Source organism: Scyliorhinus torazame, chromosome 5 (assembly GCF_047496885.1).
Source record: "Scyliorhinus torazame isolate Kashiwa2021f chromosome 5, sScyTor2.1, whole genome shotgun sequence".
NCBI classification, from domain to species: domain Eukaryota; kingdom Metazoa; phylum Chordata; class Chondrichthyes; order Carcharhiniformes; family Scyliorhinidae; genus Scyliorhinus; species Scyliorhinus torazame.
In genome coordinates this window covers 242,578,789-242,598,518 of record NC_092711.1, presented here as the reverse complement: position 1 = coordinate 242,598,518, position 19,730 = coordinate 242,578,789, and the positions used below count along the sequence as shown (strand labels likewise).

The 19,730-nt window shown below is 46.7% G+C and overlaps 1 protein-coding gene and 1 pseudogene across 1 annotated transcript in view; one reads left to right on the top strand and one right to left on the bottom strand.

Moving 5' to 3' along the window:
* Positions 1-19,730, bottom strand: part of chm (CHM Rab escort protein) — a 189,857-nt gene that overhangs the window by 135,288 nt on the left and 34,839 nt on the right. Inside the window, exon 3 of the mRNA XM_072505223.1 lies at positions 10,458-10,530. Coding sequence (XP_072361324.1) covers positions 10,458-10,530 — 73 coding nt within the window. The remainder of the gene's footprint in view (positions 1-10,457; positions 10,531-19,730) is intronic.
* Positions 4,848-5,055, top strand: LOC140422845 (U2 spliceosomal RNA; annotated as a pseudogene).

Here is a 19,730-nt window from a genome sequence, read left to right as displayed (position 1 = left end):
GAGTCTGCACCTTCTCCCAGTGTCTGCGTGGGTTTCCTCCGGATGCTCCGGTTCCTTCCCACAGTCCAAAGACGTGCAGGTTAGGTGGATTGGCCATGCTAAATTGCCCTTAGTGACCAAAAAGGTTAGATGGGGTTATTGGGTTATGGGGATGGGGTGGAAGTGAGGACTTAAGTGGGTCAGTGCAGACTCGATGGGCCGAATGGCCTCCTTCTGCACTGTATGTTCTATGTACTCGAACAGGCGTCGGGAGTGTGGTGACTAGGGGTTTTTCACAGTAACTTCATTGCAGTGTGAATGTAAGCTTATTTGTGATAATAAAGATTATTATTATTAGGAAGAGAAAAGATAATAATGGATCTGATGGTTTCCAATTTATTGCCCTGCAGGTAAAGTACAGTTAATTCAAGTTTTTACACCTGTTTTGGAAAATCATTGTTCCCATTTCCCTTCCACTTGGGCAAAACATGAAAAAATTGACTAATAGACCAATGTTGTATGAGCCAGCATCAGGCATGCCCAGGATAGATAGGAAACCAAACACAAAGTGAAACTCTAATTTGTCCCAAAACACTTTACTCCAATATGATCGTGTCCCATCTTTACAAGTTCTGTGCAAGACTACCAATTCAGTATGAGTGTACACGAGGCTATTGAGGTCAGATCTAGTACTGTGAGCCCACATCTAGTTGGAACGGGGTTAACATTGACCAAAATTAATTTTGTCGAGAAATTACATTTGTTTATCAGCCCCATTTGAACTATTATAGGATTCCTCAAAGAAAGAGAAGAACCAAAAGCATGATTGAAGAGAGATATGTTTGAAGAAAGTGAGAACTGGAAAGGCAGGGTGCTTTAGGAGAGAGTTTAAATGGCAGTGGCGTAAGTGACTGAAGGATCAGCACAGCAACTTTCCATAGAAGCAGCACTGTAGACATTATCTAATTCAATCAATTACTCTTTACCACTGTTTTGAACAACCTCAATGAACATCAATAGAATAGACAAAGCCGGGGACAAGCAGCAAGCCAAAACTGGAAAAGCAAATGCTTGCTGGAACATACGGATTGAAACCACCAATGAAAAACAGTTGGATAAAATAATAGAGGATTAGGAAACAAAGACCTTTAAATCACTAGCTTTCTGAGGGACAGAAAATACATGGAGTTTGGAAATGGTGAAGGGATCAGCAAACTCGGACATGCAATAACACAGACAACGTTTTGAATGAACAGAAGTTTGCCAGCTATGGAGTTGAGGAGGCCAGTGAGCAGGAAATTTGAAAGTTGATTATAAAAATAAAGAAGGTATGATTGTGGTTTGTGCGACTGAAGGCGAGAGATAAAACTAAATAGGGAAGGTTCTGGAAGTGGAGAAACTACAAGCTTGAATAATTACTAGATCTGTATTAGTGGCGGCAGTATACTAAAGGGGTAATTAATTTGAGCAATCTGTTGTTTAGAATAAACTGTACTACAGTATCCACAAACACTGCAGATGTGAAATCAGTGACAAGCCTGAACAAAATAAGAGAAGTTTATCTTTGCTTTGTTAACGTCAAAGAAGAAAGCTATGAGGAGGCAAATATTAGAGTAGGATGGCTGGGTAGTGAATTGGAACCAAAGGAATTCATGGGAGAAGTTCATGAATTCAGAGCTCCCTGATAATTCAACAAATGTGCAAGTTTTGAACACATTACTTTTGTTTGCAGAGGATGGGTTCCTGCATATGAATGTATGTCGTTTCTAGCGAGTGTAAATGAGCCACGTTATAAACTCAACTGATCATTTTAATGTGGTGGTAAACTTAGCTATTAGCACATTCTGGATTGTGCATCAAGTGTTGTCCAATCACCAAGTCACATCTAACCGTATGTTTGTAACTGTAGGATGGTTTAGTACAGTCTGTACTCTGCTTATTACGAACTGAAGAAACATGCTGACTCGATCAGTGAGTCACTGATTTATTCTGCCCATGGTACCTGTTATCGCACCAGCACTGAAATTCATACATGTCATTGCATAGTTATGTAGTAGGCGATATGTCTTTCAGGATTGATGGCAGCATCCTGTCAGTGGAGACTACCACTTGCCTAGCCACTGCACAGTAGGCAAAGAAATGGCTTATGTTCAGGTTTTTGAGAAACTTTACTGTTACAGGGTAAATTTGAGATAGACCCGGCACTCAGTTGCCAAACTGGCAGCCCTTGGCTCATTTGAGAGTTTTCACAATAATGATCTGATCAGTACCAGAATTGCCCCACAGGATAGCTTTGATGCACACTAGTTCTGCTTCAAGCATGTAAAGTCAGCAAATAGCTTGGACATTATTTACAAGGTTTGCTGATAAGACCAATCTTATAGCACGTGGCGATATATGAATCCCAACATGTATATCAATCAGTGTAGGTAGGCATGCAGTAGACAATAGTGGACAACCTATTAGAGCCAGGTTTCTCAACTGTGTTCAACAGAACGCTTGGTTCTGTTGAATACACCCAGGGGTTCTGCAGAAGGCCAGGTTAATGTATAACATTTGAAAAATATTATATGGCTTCTCATCCTATCAGAGGTTGGTTTCTCACTGCATTGGCCATTGTTAGGCTCGCTAGTCACAAGTCTGAAAAGAGCAGGTAATGGAGGGGGAGAACAGGCGATGGGGTGGGAGGGGAAGTGGCCATGGAGCAAGGGAGCCAGCGGGCCATGGGGTGGAACTGAGAGGGTGAGCAGGTCTCAAAGCACAAGCAAGAGAGGAATTGGGGAGAACAGGCATGGTTTGGGGTGGGGGACTGTGAGTGAAGATAGAGATTGTGCGTTCATGTATCCTGACTGGAAGATATATCACCGTCCCTTCACTGTCGCTAGGTCAAAATCTTTGAATTCCCTCCCTAATAGCACTGTGGGTGTGCCTACACTTCAGGGACCGCAGAGGTTCAAGAAGGTAGCTCACCACCACCTTCTGAAGGGCAACTAAGGTTGGGCCTAGCCGGCATGCCCATATCGCGTGAATGAATATTAAAAAAGATTCTATTGAAACATTCAAGATTATGAAGCGGAATCGTGATGGGCTTCTGGTGACGGCGGGCGGGAGGCAGCCGCACATTGGCGGGCTCCCGTTCGGGAACGGCATTTTCGGGGTTTAACGCCCGGTTCCAGGGGCAACTGAGGCGGCAAAAGCAGGGAGAAGGCACAGAAGGGAAATGTCAAAAATAAATTTTAAAACGGCCTTGAAGAAACTGTCTGAAAGTCCCTCAGGGAGTGGAAAGGTCACCGCGGGGACGGCAAGAAAAGTGGAGGCTGGGGCACCAGGGGAAGCCGCATTGCCCATGGCTGAAGAAATGATTACGGTGATGGCCGTGGAACTTGAAAGGCAGTTCACAAAACACATGGAGTCGATGAGGAAGGGGATGGGAGTGGTTTTGAAAGTGCTGGTGGAGGAGGCGATTGCCCCGGTGAGGGCGGCGGTATTGAGCGCAGTGGCAGAGGTGTGGGAGAAAGGTGAGGCGCTGAAGGAAGTGGAAGAGACATTATTGCAGCACAGTGATCAACTTACCTCGATGGGGAAGGAGATGCATAAGGTGATAGAGATCAATAAGGGTCTGCAAGCCAAAATGGACGACTTGGAAAATAGATGCAGGCGACAGAATCTGAGGAGTGGAAGGCCCGAGGCCGACTGAGTATTTTGCCACGATGTTTGCCAAGCTATTGGGGGAGGGGGATGATCCCTCCCGATATGAACTGGATCGGGCTCATCGGTTGTGGAGACCTGTACCAAAGGAGAGTGAGCCGCCAAGAGTAGTGACTCTATGTTTTCGTAGGTTGTGTGTGAAGGAAAAGGTCCTGTGCTGGGCAAAGCAGAAGCGGGTGGTGCAGTGGGCTGGAGCTGGTATACGCATATATCAGGACTTTACAGTGGAGCTGGCGAGGAGGCGGGCTGCCTTCAGCAGGGTGAAGAAGGCACTGTACATCAGTAAGGTGCAGTGTGGCATAGTATACCCAGCTAAGTTGAAGGTGACATACAAATCCAAGGACTTTTATTTTGGGACGGAGGAAGCAGCAGAGGAGTTTGCGAAGGCAGAAGGACTGTGGCTGAATTGAGAAATGGTCATGTACCGATGTAGCCTCATGTAACTGTATTTTTTCACTGCAGGCTGGTGTATGTGCTAAATGGGCCAACGTTGTATATATTTGGACAAGGGAAGAGATGGGACTTTCACTTGCAATGATGGTTCTTTGGGGCTTGGGTGTGTATGCGGGGTTTGTGTGCTAAAGGGGATTTCTTGGTTTTCCTGGGACCGGGCAAGAGGGAAAGAGACCCGGGCGGGGACCTTCATGCTGGCCGGCCAGTGAATGGGAGTGAGGTGGGGGGAGGGGCTGCGGCCATCGGAGCCTGACAGAACAGGTTCCGATGAGTCTAGCCAGGGTAAAAAGTTGGGGAGTAGGAACAGAGGTTGGGGGGAGGAGTTCTGTAAGAGGAAGTGGAGCGGAGGAGTCGGGGAGTTACAATTAATGGGTGTCATTTACGGTACTCTTTCGGGGATTGGATGGCATTGAATGTTAGGGGGGGGGGGGTGGACTCTATAGGTCAAAGGTGACCATAGACGATTCCTGATTCCTTTTTCTTTTTTTTTCCTTTGTTTTTCCCACCATGGGAGGGTTTGTTTTATGTGATGCTTATATTGTCAGGTGGGGCGTTGTTTGGGGTGGTGGGAGGATGGGATCGTTGTTGTTGTTAAGGGGATTGACTTTGCATTTGTTACCGTTTACTGCTTGTTGGTGGGGCGTAAATTCTGAAGAAAATGTGAAAATGGAGAATAAAAATATTTAACAAAAAAAAAATGAAGAGGAATCGCTTCTCGGCCTTTTGGCTAAGATCAAGCGTAGTATCTACTCTGCCTTTTGGCTCATATCTGGTCTGTCTCTCTTATGGGGAACCATGAATTGGATTCAATTTGAATTTGAATTGGTTTTTGGAGCAGGCAAGGAGCTGGATTAGGAATTCGCCCCTGTCCACACTCTGAGCCCTGGCTTTGTAACTCAGAAAAAAGTAATTTAAAAAAAAAAAAAGATTATGAACAGGTTTGACAGGGCAGATACCGAGAGGTTCTTTCCCCTGGCTTGGGAATCTAGAAAAAGGGGGAACAGTTCCCGGATATGGGGTCAATCTTTTAGGACTGAAATGAGAGAAAATGGGTTGTGAATCATTGGAATACTCTCCCAGAGGGTTGTGGATGCTCCATCATTGATTGCATTTAAGGTGGAGATGGACAGAATTTTGGTGTCTCAGGGAATCAAGGAATATGGGGAGCGTACGGGAAAGTAAAGTTGGTGCACAAGATCAGTCAAAACTGTAGTGAATGGCGGTGTAGGCTTTCCACTGGGGAGGGTCGAGAACAAAAAGTCGTATCAGGATACGGGGTAGGTCATTAGCACAGAGATGAAGAGAAACCTCTTCACGCAGAGGGCGGTGAACCTGTGGAATTATCTAACACTGAATATATTTAAGAAGGAAATAGACAGATTTCTAGACTCTTAAGGCATCAAGAGGAATGGGGAGAATGCAGGAGTATGGTGTTGAGATACAGGATCAGCCATGATCATTTGGAATGTCAGAGCAGGCTGAATGACCTACTCCTTCTATTTTTATATGAAGAACTGTATGGTCTTCTCCTGCTTCTGTTCCTTATATTCTCATGTTCTTATGCCACACAGTGTGCAGTGATTGAAGGTAGCAGCTCAGACCCACCCTTTGGTGAGCAATTACGGATGGTGAGCAATTACGGATGATGAGCAATTACGGATGGGCAACTTATCTTGCTCCTGGTTACAGTGCTCACATCTCATGAACAAATAAATACTCTCAAATGCTGCATTTTCCTCCCCCCTTTCTAACATGGGGGAGAAGGGGGGAAACATTGAACAAGAAGTATCTGGAAATTAAGGCACTTATCAACTTGACACAAAGATTGGCCAGATGGTTGACAGTGAAGAAGGTCTCGGGTTCCAGGAGGATAAAGACGGATCAGTCAGATGGGCAGATCAGTGGCAGATGGAATTTAACCCCGAGAAGTGTGAGGTGATGTACTTTGGAAGGAGTAACACAACAAGGGAGTACTCAATGAATGGCAAGACATTAGGGAGCTCAGAGGAACAGAGGGATCTTGGGGTGTTTGTCCACAGATCCCTTAAGACGGCAGGACAGGTGAATCGGGTAGTTGCATAGGTTTACAGGACAGGGTGGATAGAATACAGCTGCTCCCCTTAGTTAAAGGGTCAATAAAAATTTTACGGTGAAAGGCAGGAGGTTTAGAGGGGATTTGAGGGAAAGTTTTTTCACCCAGAAGGTGGTGAGAATCTGGAATGCACTGCCAGGGAGGATAGTTGAGGCAGGAAACCTTACAATCCAAGTACTTGGATGAGCACTTGAAAATGTCATTGCATTCAAGGCTATGGGCCAAATGCTGGGAAGTGGGAGTGGGTTAGAAGTTTTTCTGTTGGTGCAGGCTTGATGGGCCAACGGACCTCTTTTTACTTTATGATTCTATGATTCTAAGTTACCCTTCTAAATTTACCCTTCCCCCAATTGTAAACCTTGCCCTGTTGCACGCACCTATCCCTCTCCATTACTAAAGTGAAAGTCACAGAATTGTGGTCACTATCTCCAAAATGGAAGAGAACTAAACCAAAGGGCTTTATGGAGCAGATGGGAGGAGTGGATCCCTGGAGATTTACTAGACCAAGGAGTAGAGTTTTCCTTCTTCTCCCATGTCCACAAAGTGTACTCCCGGATAGACTTCTTTGTCCTGGGAAGGGCGCTGATCCCGAAGGTGGCAGGAACGGAGTATTCGGCTATAGCCATTTCAGATCACGCCCCACATTGGGTAGATCTGGAAGTAGGAGAGGAAAAGGAGCAGCGCCCACTCTGGAGATTAGATATGTGACTGTTGGCGGACGAGGGGGTATGTGTAAGGGTGAGCGGATGTATTGAAAGGTACCTAGAGATCAATGATGACGGAGAGGTCCAGGTGGGAGTGGTCTGGGAGGCGCTGAAGGCGGTGGTTAGAGGGGAGCTGATCTCCATAAGGGCCCATAAGGGGAAACAAGAGGGTAAAGAAAGGGCGAGATTGTTGGGGGAGATTTTGAGGGTGGATAGGCAATATGCGGAGGCTCCAGATGAAGGGCTATACAGGGAAAGACGGAGATTGCACACGGACTTTGACTTGTTGACCACGGGTAAGGCGGAGGCACAATGGAGGAAGGCACAGGGAGTGCAGTATGAATATGGAGAGAAGGCGAGCCGGCTGCTGGCCCAACAACTTAGGAAGAGGGGGGCGGCGAGAGAGATCGGAGGGGTTAGAGACGAGGAGGGAAAGATGGAACGGGGAGCGGAGAAGGTGAACGGGGTGTTTAAGGTATTTTACGAGAGGCTATATAAGGCTCAACCCCCGGAAGGGAAAGAGGGAATGATGCGTTTCCTAGACCAGCTGGAGTTCCCGAAGGTTGAGGAACAGGAGATGACAGGACTGGGAGCGCAGATTGAGGTGGAGGAGGTGGTAAAAGGAATTGGGAACATGCAGGCAGGGAAGGCCCTGGGACCGGATGGGTTCCCGGTGGAGTTCTATAGGAAATACGTGGACCTGCTCGCCCCACTTCTGACGAGAACCTTTAATGAGGCTAGGGAAAGGGGGACACTACCCCCGACGATGTCGGAGACGACGATATCGCTGATCCTGAAAAGAGACAAAGACCCGCTGTAGTGCGGGTCATACAGGCCTATTTCTCTCTTGAACGTAGATGCCAAGCTTTTGGCCAAGGTGATGGCGACGAGGGTAGAGGACTGTGTCCCTGGGGTGGTGCATGATGATCAAACGGGGTTTGTTAAAGGGAGGCAATTGAATGCTAACATATGGAGGCTGTTGGGGGTGATGATGATGCCCCCACCGGAGGGGGAGGCGGAGATAGTGGTGGTGATGGATGCAGAGAAAGCATTTGATAGAGTGGAGTGGGACTACCTGTGGGAAGTACTGAGGAGATTTGGATTTGGAGAGGGGTTCATTAGATGGGTTCAGCTCCTGTACAGGGCCCCGGTGGCAAGTGTGATTACAAATAGGCAACGATCTGACCACTTCCGACTATATAGGGGTACAAGACAGGGATGCCCCTGTCCCCGTTACAGTTTGCGTTGGCAATTGAGCCATTGGCCATAGCGTTGAGGGGCTCTAGGAAGTGGAGGGGGGTACTTAGAGGAGGAGAAGAGCATCGGGTGTCATTATACGCGGATGATTTGTTGTTGTATGTCGCGGACCAGTGGAGGGGATGCCTGAGATAGTGCAGACACTCAGGGAGTTTGGAGAATTTTCAGGATATAAATTGAATATGGGGAAGAGTGAACTGTTTGTGATGCACCCCAGGGAACAGGGCAGGGGAATAGACGATTTACCGTTGAGGAGGGTAAGAAGAGATTTCCGGTATTTAGGGATCCAGGTGGCCAGGAACTGGGGAACCTTGCATAAGCTTAACTTGGCACGACTGGTAGAGCAGATGGAACAGGACTTTAGGAGGTGGGACATGGCGCCCCTGTCATTGGCGGGCAGGGTGCAGGCGGTTAAAATGGTGGTCCTTCCGAGGTTTCTTTTTGTGTTCCAGTGCCTCCCTGTACTGATTACAAAGGCCTTTTTTAAGAAGGTGGACAAGAGTATCATGAGCTTTGTGTGGGTTGGAAAGACCCCAAGAGTAAAGGGGGGGTTCCTGCAGCGCAGTAGGGACAGAGGGGGACTGGCACTGCCGAGTCTAAGTGATTATTATTGGGCCGCCAACGTGTCAATGATATGTAAGTGGATGAGGGAAGGGGAAGGAGCGGCGTGGAAAAGACTGGAGATGGCGTCCTGTAGGGGAACTAGCTTAAAAGCACTGGCGACGGCGCCGTTACCGTTCTCCCCGAAAAAATACACCACAAACCCAGTGGTGGTGGCAACTCTGAAAATTTGGGGGCAGTGGAGACGACATAAGGGAGTGACGGGTGCCTCAGTGTGGTCCCCGATAAGGAACAACCATTAGTTCGTCCCGGGAAGGATAGATGGGGGATTTAAATCTTGGCAGCGAGCAGGAATTGTGAAATTGCAGGACTTGTTCTTAGACGGGACGTTCGCGAGTCTGGGAGCACTGACAGAAAAATATGGGTTGCCACCTGGGAATGCATTTCGCTACATGCAAGTGAGGGCATTTGTGAGGCAACAGGTGAGGGAATTTCCGCAGCTCCCGGCGCAAGAGATCCAGGACAGAGTAATTTCGGGGGCATGGGTGGGTGATGGTAGGGTGTCAGACATATATAGGGAAATGAGAGACGAGGGGGAGACGATGGTAGAGGAGCTGAAGGGAAAATGGGAGGAGGAGCTGGGGGAAGAGATTGAGGAGGGGCTGTGGGCAGATGCCCCAAGTAGGGCAAACTCTTCGTCCTAGTGTGCCAGGCTCAGCCTGATACAATTCAAGGTTCTACACAGGGCGCATATGACGGGAGCAAGGCTGAGTAGGTTTTTTGGAGTGGAAGATAGGTGCGGGAGATGCGCGGGAAGCCCGGCGAACCACACCCACATGTTTTGGTCATGTCCGGTATTGCATGGGTTCTGGGTGGGTGTGGCAAAAGTGATCTCGAAGGTGGTGGGGGTCCGGGTCAAACCAAGCTGGGGGTTGGCTATATTTGGGGTTGCAGATGAGCCGGGAGTGCAGGAGGTGAGAGAGGCCGACGTGTTGGCCTTTGCGTCCCTAGTAGCCCGGCGAAGGATTCTACTTATGTGGAAAGAAGCTAAGCCCCCGGGTGTGGAGGCCTGGATCAACGACATGGCAGGGTTTATAAAACTGGAACGGATAAAATATGCATCAAGAGGTTCGGCTCAGTGGTTCACCGGGCGGTGGCAACCGTTCCTCGACTATCTCGCAGAGCGATAAGGGAAAATAGGAAAGGCAGCAGCAGCAGCCCAGAGGGGAGGAGGGGGGCTCATTTGGGTCTTCAGAGGTTTTATGTGTATGTTTATATATTAGTTATTTATATTTGATTTCACAAAGTTACTATTTTAGTTATTATTTCTGTTGTTTCTTATTTTGTTGTTGGCAGTTGCCGTTAGTCAGCATATTATTTATTTAAAAAATGATCAATGTATATATTATTACAAAGTTGTAAAATGGGAAATTTTTGTTTGATCGAAAAACTTTAATAAAATTTTTTTTTTTTTTTTTTTTGAAAGAGAACTAAACCACACACCATAATTTCACAGACAGCTTGTTGGTCTGTTAACTCAAAGCATTTCTGCAATTGGGTTAATTTTATTGCTAACCTAGGTTTTAAAAGCATATTCTGGAGAGGATAGGAAGAAATATACAAATGTGGAAAAATAAAAGTACTGTACTAAATTATGCACAGCAAATACTTTCATGTAATCTACCAAATAAAACATGACTTACTCTACATTCTTCAATCCATGAAAGTAATCCGGAAAAGCTAAAACTGGCCCAGTTACCTCCATAATAATTCCTCCTGTATGGGATCAAAAAGTTGATCAATCAGAATCAAGTTCAAAACAACAGTTCTTTGAAGATGTTGTTCTTAGGTCAGAATTTTTAAATCTAAACTGCATTTCTCCATGTGTTAGGTCAAATAATATCTTGACATGACTTTGTCAGTTTGGCTGCAGTCACCGTCAGATATGGACGGCTTGCTTGCCTCAAGCAGTAAACAGTAGAATATTACACTATATTAGCCACCAGTTTTGGACTAATTTAACCAGCGACAGTTCATGGTAATATCCAATATCTTGGCGGTGGTGGACTGGCAGCATCTGACCGCGAAGACTAGCATGTGGAAAAACATTTACCTCCGGATAAGCAGTCCCTCATTGGCAGGTTTCTAAAGGCCCAGCAAACCCAGCCAGTTAGTCAATAAAAATAAGGCAAGTAGCCCCATTCTAATATTTAAAGTGGTAGCTTGGTTCCTGAGTGTCCCACTGCCAGGATGGTTGCCCAATCCTGCCTCTCTGAAAATTAGAAGTGGATGATTTGGTTGTGAATTGGATTGTTAACACTAATTTGCACCCCACACACTACTTAAATGAGCCCATTTTGGAGATTTAAAACTCTCTAATGAATCAGAATTAGCCAATTAATACATCTCGAACAAGCAAAGAGGCAGCAGCACAATGGTGTGGAAAGGTTAAGTATTTGAAATAAAATGATAAACATAAAACCTGTGAAATATTCCACTTTTTATAATATGCATGTATTATTGAAAGTCTCTGGAATAGGCAGGATGAAGATACATCATGTGACACCATGATACTTGACACCATGATGGACTTTATTTTCTGTCCAGAGAGAATTATTCTACGAGTTCTCCTTTCACCCCTTTACTCTCAGTAAAATTCTTGTAAATGTTATACAAGATATACGATGTATCAAATTAAGCATTTAACTTTTGATTTATTTTTTTTAACCCCAATGCTTCCAATTTGTTTTCAGGATTTTTTTCCCCCCAGATATTATATAAGAAATAGGCTGGAAATTATATTGGGCAATTCATAACTAATAATGCTATATTATTAACAGAGCTGTTCCCCTGTTTAAAACAATGAACTCTTAATATAGCAGGCAGACAAATGTGACATGGGTATGCAAAGTGTTTGTACAAGATCAGTTCATTTCCAGTTACATCCATGAAATTGGAATTTTAACATGATTTCTGACAGGGAAATCTGGACACTCCTCCCCAAAAGCAGGATGAAAAACCAAAACAGGAAGTTGTATTTAGAAATGAAAGAATGATCCAAAATTAATATAAATTACTTAAAAGGGAAATAAAGTCAAGAAAAATCGAAATTCATATCCCCTTTCTCTCAAATAAACAGCTTTATATTTCTCAGTTGGCATACTTGAAAGGAGAATCACATATGGTTCAAAGGTAGGTATACTGCGGGTATACCTACACCACCAGGCCTGCAGCAGTTCAAGCGTCAGCTCACCATCAGCTGGTTTAGCACAGGGCTAAAGAGCTGGCTTTTAAAGCAGACCCAGGCAGGCCAGCAGCACGGTTCAATTCCCGTACCAGCCTCCCCAAACAGGTGCCGGAATGTGGCAACTAGGGGCTTTTCACAGTAAGTTCATTTGAAGCCTACTTGTGACAATAAGCGATTGTCATTTCATTTCATTTCAAGGGCAATAAATGCATGCCTAGACAGCAATGCCCGCATCCCATAAAATAATCAAACACCTCTTGACACAAGATCAGTACAAAGCCCCAATTCAACTTTAGTAAACTAAGAATACAGATATTTATTCACAGACATTTCAATATAACTTAAACTCATGCTGTACTGGGCAGCACGGTAGTAGTGGTTAACACTGTTGCTTCACAGTGCCAGGGACTCGGATTCAATTCCCAGCTTGGGTCACTGTCTGTGCAGAGTCTGCACGTTCTCCCCGTGTCTGTGTGGGTTTCCTCCGGGTGCTCTGGTTTCCTTCCACAAGTCCTGAAAGACGTACTTGTTCGGTGAATTGGACATTCTGAATTCTCTCAGTGTACCCGAACAGGCGCCAGAGTGTGGTGACCAGGGGATTTTCACAGTAACTTAATTACGGTGTTTATGTAAGGCTACTTGCGACACTAATAAAGCTGATTATTTTGATATTAGCCTTGGCTGAGGAGTAGCTTTCTTGCATCTAAGCATAAAGGAAGTGTTCAGCACATAATCCAGACTATCACTTTAATGCAGATCTGAAGTGCTGTACTAAAAGAGAGGAGAATTATTAACAGAATAGCAATAAATGGACAAGCATTCTAAAAAGATTAGCATTACTGCAAGTTGGTAAGTCAACCTGTCAAGTTAGAATGCATCCTGGGTTGAAGAAAGATAGAAATAGCAATAGCATTTGTTACAATCTTTCAGTCTTAATTGGGTACATGAGTAGAATTGGAAGGCTGACAATGGTATGCCACTAGCCAAGAAAGCAAAGGCAAATAAACCAGGAAATTAAAGACAAGTCAGTGTACGGTGGGAAAGTTACTCAAAACCCTATTGTGGGCAAATCCTCCATTGGAAAGGCATGGGTTAATCAGAGAGCACACATGCACCAGTTTTCTCCAAGGTAGCAAATGTTAAGTACTTTTTTTAAATAAACATTTTATTGAGGTATTTTTGGTTTAGTAACAACAAAATAAACAATATACATGAAACCATAAACACAGTGCAAAAGCCATTTACCTCTCGTACAGTCCCACTCTTATTGACCCCCTACTCTAATCTGACCCTCTCAAGGCGAACTTGATTTTCTCCAAACAGAGAAAGCTAGCCATGTCCGATAGCCAGGTCTCCGACTTCGGGGGCTTTGAGTCCCTCCATGCTAATAGTATCCGTCTCCCGGCTACCAGGGAAGCAAAGGCCAGAACATCTGCCTCTTTCTCCTGGAATCCCGGGTCTTCTGACACCCTGAAAATCGCCACCTCTGGACTCAGCGCCACCATTGCCTTTAACACCGTGAACATGACGTCCACAAACCACTGCCAAAATCTCCTAAGCTTTGGACATGTCCAAAACACGTGGACATGTCCAAAACATGTGGACATGATTCGCCGGTTACTGTGAAAAGCCCCTAGTCACCACATTCCGGCGCCTGTTCGGGGAGGCTGTTACGGGAATTGAACCGTGCTGCTGCCCTGGCTTGGTCTGCTTTCAAAGCCAGCGATTTAGCCCAGTGCTAAACAGCCCTAAACAGTGCTAAATGTTGCGGGCGCGTTGACTCTACGCAACACGGCTGCCCATACACCATCCTCTATCTCACCTCCCAGCTCCTCCTCCCACTTGCGCTTCAGCTCCTCGGTCTGCGTCTCCTCTGACCCCACAAGTTCCTTGTAAATGTCCGAGACGCTCCCTGTTCCTACCCACCCTCTGGAAACTACCCTGTCCTGAATCCCCCTTAGCGATAGGAGCAGGAAGGTTGACACCTGTTTACATAGGAAGTCCCGCACCTGCAGATACCTGAATTTGATTCCCCTCGCCAACACAAACTTTTCCTCCAACGCCCTCACACTCGGAAAGCTCCCCTCTATGAACACATCCCCCATCCTCTCAATCCCCACTCTCCGCCATAACCGGAACACCCCCCATCCATACTCCCCGGGACAAACCGGTGATTATCACAGATTGGGGCCCAAACCGATGCTCCCACTGCCCCCACATGCCGCCTCCACTGGCCCCAAACTCTCAGGGCCGCCACCACCACAGGACTGGTGGAGTACTGTGCCAGCGGGAACGGTAGAGGCGCAGTTACCAACACACCCAAACTGGCGCCCTTACATGAAGCCGCCTCCAGGCGCACCCAGCCGACCCCTCCCCCACCACCCACTTCATGATCATGGCTATATTAGCCGCCCAGTAATAGTTGCTAAAGGACCGCGGAATAAAAATGGGGAGACACTGAAATACAAATAGGAATCTCGGGAGTACCGTCATCTTCACCGTTTGCACCCTCCCAGCCAGAGACAACGGAAGCGAATCCCATCTCCGAAAATCGTCCTTCATTTGGTCCACCAACCGGGCCAGATTCAAATTATGCAGCTGGTCCCATTCCCGCGCCACTTGGATATTTAGGTACCTAAAGCTTCCCTTTGCTAAACTAAACGGCAGCTCTCCCAGTCGCCTCTCCTGGACCACAAACATCTCACTCTTTCCCATATTAAGCTTATACCCCGAAAACCGGCCAAATTCCCCTAAAGCCCTCATGATCCCTTCCATCCCCTCTATTGGGTCCGAAATGTACAGAAGCAGGTCATCCGCATAGAGCAAAACCCTGTGCTTCACCCCCACTTGGACCAGTCCTCTCCAGCCCCTCGAGGCTCTCAGAACAATTGCCAACGGCTCTATAGCCAGCGCAAACAGTGGGGAGAGGGGGCATCCCTGTCTCGTCTCCCGGTGCAGTCTAAAATAGTCTGATGTAGCCCTATTCGTCCGTACACTTGCCACAGGAGCCCGATACAGCAACCTGACCCAGTGGATAAAGCCCGCCCGAATCCGAACCTTCCCAGTACCTCCCACAGATAGTCCCATTCTACCCGTTCAAAAGTCTTTTCTGAACCATTGCGATCACTATCTCCACCTCCCGATCTTCCGGGGGCATCATGATCACATTTAACAGCCTTCTTACATTGGCCAACAACTGCCTGCCCTTAACAAACTGTCTGGTCCTCCCCAATAACGTCCGGAACACAATCCTCAATCCTGGAAGACCAGATTTTGGCCAGCAACTTGGCATCCACGTTTAATGGGGAGATCGGTCTGTAGGACCCACACAGCCCCACGTTCTTGTCCCGCTTAAGAATCAGCAAAATCATTGCCTGTGACATCGTCGGGGGCAGCACCCCTCTTTCCCTTGCCTCATTGAACATCCTCATCAACACCGGCCCCAATATCCCAGAGAACTTTTTATACAACTCCACTGGGTACCTGTCCGGCCCCGGGGCTTTAACCGGCTGCATGGCCTTCAGACCCTCCACTATCTCTTCCAACCCAATCGGAGCCCCCAGCCCTTCTACCAGCTCCCCATCCACCTTTGGGAAATTCAGCCCCTCCAAGAAGTGCCTCATCCCCTCTGGCCCCGTAGGGGGTTCCGACCTGTACAGCCTGCTATAGAAATCCCTAAACGCCTTATTCACCCCTACTGAATCACCAACCAGGTTCCCATCTCCATCCTTTACTTTCCCTATCTCCCTAGCTGCCTCCCTCTTCCTAAGCTGCTTTGCAAGCATTCTGCTGGCCTTCGCTCCATGTTCGTAGATCGCCTTTCTCAGCTGCTCCACCGCCCTCCCTGTGGTCAGCATGCTAAACCCCACCTGGAACCTCCATCGTTCCCTAAAAAGCCCTGCCTCTGGGGTCTCCGCATACCTCCTATCAATCTGTAGTATCTCCTTTACCAGTCGGTCCGTCTCTGCCCTGTCCACCTTCTCCCTATGGGCCCGGATCAAAATCAGCATCACCCCTGACCACCGCCTTCAGTGCTTCCCACTCCACCGCTGCTGAAATTTCCCCCGTGTCATTGACCTGCAGGTAGCTCTGAATACATTTCCTCAGCCGCTCGCACCCCCTTCATCCGCCAAAAGTCCCAAATCCAACCTCCAGTGCAGGTGCTGATTACTGTCTTGTTAAGTACTTACTTAATATTAGCCATGTCCTCTACCTCAACATGAACATTTTCCTTTGGCTTCTTAAAAAAACCTCAACTTTTTCCCAGCTAACTGCTAAAACAATGTCTATAAAATGCTTTAGCAGTCACTTGGTGTTGCAAACACATCTTCTCATAAGCTTTTTGACTCCTATCTTATTTTCTCCTGTGCTGCACATAATCATGCTGGTTAGAATGGAATGTCCCTCCTGCCATTTGCCAGAAAGCTTCTTTTTCTGTTTTAATGTAATTTTTACTTCCTTTGTCATACAATGTGCATTAGCTTTGGATGCTCTACCTTTTCCCTTCAGAAAGGTCCAGTTTATATCTAAACTAGCTGTTCTCAGTTACTGCTTTAAATCTACAATTGCCTGCTCCAATCAATCTCTGCCATGTCCTTTCTTAAGTTACTGAAATTGGTTCTTCCCCAGATGAGCATTTTTACCTTCAATACTCTCTGGTCTCCATTAATTACTTAAGACTGAAGCACTTTGAGGTCCCATTCTCTTGCTCTTTCCACATATTGCTGTAATGTTTCTGCACTTCAAGTATTTATTAAGTTTGTTTTCGAATGTTACTATTGAATCTGCTTCCACCACCTTTCCAGGAAGTGTATTCTAGATTACAATGACTTGCTGTGCATAAACAATGTTTCCTTCTGACATTTCAGGTTCTTTTGCCAATCACCTATCTGTGCCTCTGGTCACGGACCCTTATATCCCTATCTCCAAAAGTTGCACCAGGTTTAGGCTGACAGCCTGAAGTTGCTGGCTATATCACTCTATACTTTTTTTGTCCGTCCCCCCCAGAGATTTGTAACATTTTAAAAATCCTCCAGTCCTTTGGCACCATCCCCTTATTCAAGGAATGGAAAATTGTGGCCAAAGCTTCTGCAATTTCCATCCTATTTCCCTCAGGTGCATCACATTCGGACCAGGTGACCTATCTACTTTAGAGGGCCGACAACCTTTTAAGCTCACCCTCTTTATTCTTTTCCTATCCAAAATTGTTAATACCATCTCTTTTATGGCTATATTGACAGCGTCCATTTCTACAGCGAGGATAGAAAACATTTAGAATCGCAAAAATTCCCTCTGCCCCATACAAAGATCTCATTTTTGTTCCCACACTTGTTTCACAAAATACGTCCCGACAGTAACTGCTAATCCATTTTCATGCTCTCTTGCTGTATTCTCCCTTTTTAGACCTCCTCTGTAGTTTTTATATTGAGCTTGCCTCTCTAGCGTATGAACGCTATGAAAGTCTCCTTTTGAGCTTTATGTCTTCAGTCATCCAAGGAGCTCTATTTTTGAATGCCCTTCCTCTTCCCCTCAGAAATATGTCTATTCTGTAGTTGAGTTATCTCCTCTTTGAAAGCTTCCTCTCCCATTCTTCGTGTACATTTACCAACCATCTGTTTTTTAAAAATGTACTTTATTCCAAACACGAGTAAAAACAGCAACAAATAAAATACACATTCCACAAAATCACAGTCCACAGATTGTACAATCCCACCCCCCAACCCCCGCGATGAACAATTTTTTTAACAGCATCATAAACAGCCCCTGCTGCATTTTGAAGCCCTCGGCTGAGCCCCTCAGCTCAATATTAATCTTCTCCAACCAGATTAAGTCATACAAGCCCCCCCAGCCAGGCCACCACCCCCGGCTTTGTATCCGGCCTCCAATTTAACAGGATCCTTCACCAGGCAACCAGAGAGGCGAAGGCCATATTGGCCCCCTTCTCCTCCAGAAGCTCCAGCACTTCTGATCATCCAAAAATCACCACCATTGGGTCCGACTTGACCTCCACCTCTACTTTCTTAGATAGTGTCCCAAACACCACCTCCCAGTATCTCTCCACCTTCTCGCATCCCCAGATCATATTCGCCGGCCCCGTCCACACTTTTCACACCCATCAGCCACCCCCTGGAATAATCCACTCATCCTTGCCCAAATCATGTGTACCCTATGTGGGCAGCACGATAGCACAGTGGGAAGCACGGTAGCACAAATGGATAGCACTGTGGCTTCACAGACGTGCAGGTTAGGTGGATTGGCCATGGTAAATTACCCTTAGTAACCAAAAAGTTAGGAGAGGTTATTGAGTTGCGGGGATGCGTGGAAGTGAGGGCTTAAGTGAGTCGGTGCAGACTCGATGGGCCGAATGGCCTCCTTCTGCACTGTATGTTCTATGTACCACCTTGAACTAAATTAAGCTCATCCCCGCGCAGGAGGAGGTCGAAGTTACCGTCCTAGAATACAAGATCAGGGATGTACTTCTGAGGCTGTAGAAGGCTCTGGTCAGACCCCATTTGGAGTATTGTGAGCAGTTTTGGGCCCCATATCTAAGGAAGTATGTGCTGGCCTTGGAAAGGGTCCAGGAGGTTCACAAGAATGATCCCAGAACAAAGAGCTTGGCATATGAGGAACGGTGGAGGACTCTGGGTCTGTACTCGTTGGAGTTTAAAAGGATGAGAGGGGATCTTATTGAAACGTACAAGATACTGCAAGGACTGGATAGAGTGGACGTGGAGAGGATGTTTCCACTTGTAGGAGAAACTAGAATCAGAGGACACCACCTCAGACTAAAGGGACGATCCTTTAAAATAGAATGGAGGATGAATTTCTTCAGCCAGAGGGTGGTGAATCTGTAGAACTCTTTGCCCCAGAAGGCTGTGGAGGCCAATTCACTGAGTGTCTTTAAGACAGAGATAGATAGGTTCTTGATTAATAGGGGATCAGGGGTTATGGGGAGAAGGCAGGAGAATTGGGATGAGAAAATGTGATTGAATGGCGGAGCAGACTCGATGTGGCCTAATTCTGCTCCTATGTCTTATGGTCCGCATCGCCTCGCACCACAGTCCCCTGCCTATTTCCCCCCCCCCCCAACTCCTCTTCCCATTTGCTCTTCATCCTCACCACTGGCACACCACCCTGCTCCAACTACCCTTGTATATCTCCAATCCTACCCTCCCGCAATTCATCTGGGAGCAGCAGCTGCTCCAAAAAAAGTGTATGCCGGCAATCTGGGAAACGCCCTCCGCTCTTTCCGCGCAAAGTCCAGAATCTTGCCTAAACTTCTCCTCCACCAGCCCGGCCAGCATCCTTGACACATACTTTGTGGCGCTCTTTCCTTCGGTGCTCTTTCCTTCGGCACCCTCTAGCAGAAACACAATTTCCAAGTTCTGCCACATGGACCTGTTCTCCTGCTTCTACACCTTCACTCGCAGCGACTTACATAGATCCCCCAGGATCCCCCTCTGCTTCTGGTTGGACACCACCTCTTCCACCTCACGTATCGTCGCCACTTGTGCTCGCGGCCGTTCTGCACCTGGTCCAGCAATCCTCGCAGAAGTGCTAGTGCTCCCTCAATCACCAGTCGCCATGCATCGCCTTCCTTTGCTGGGAAAGTCCTCCTTGATGAAGGCCATCAACTGCTCCATCTGGGGCTTTCCCACTGACAGCGACCCTTCCCCCTCCACCATTCTCGAATTTGTTGCTGTGCCACAGGTCCCCTCCAGCTCCTTAG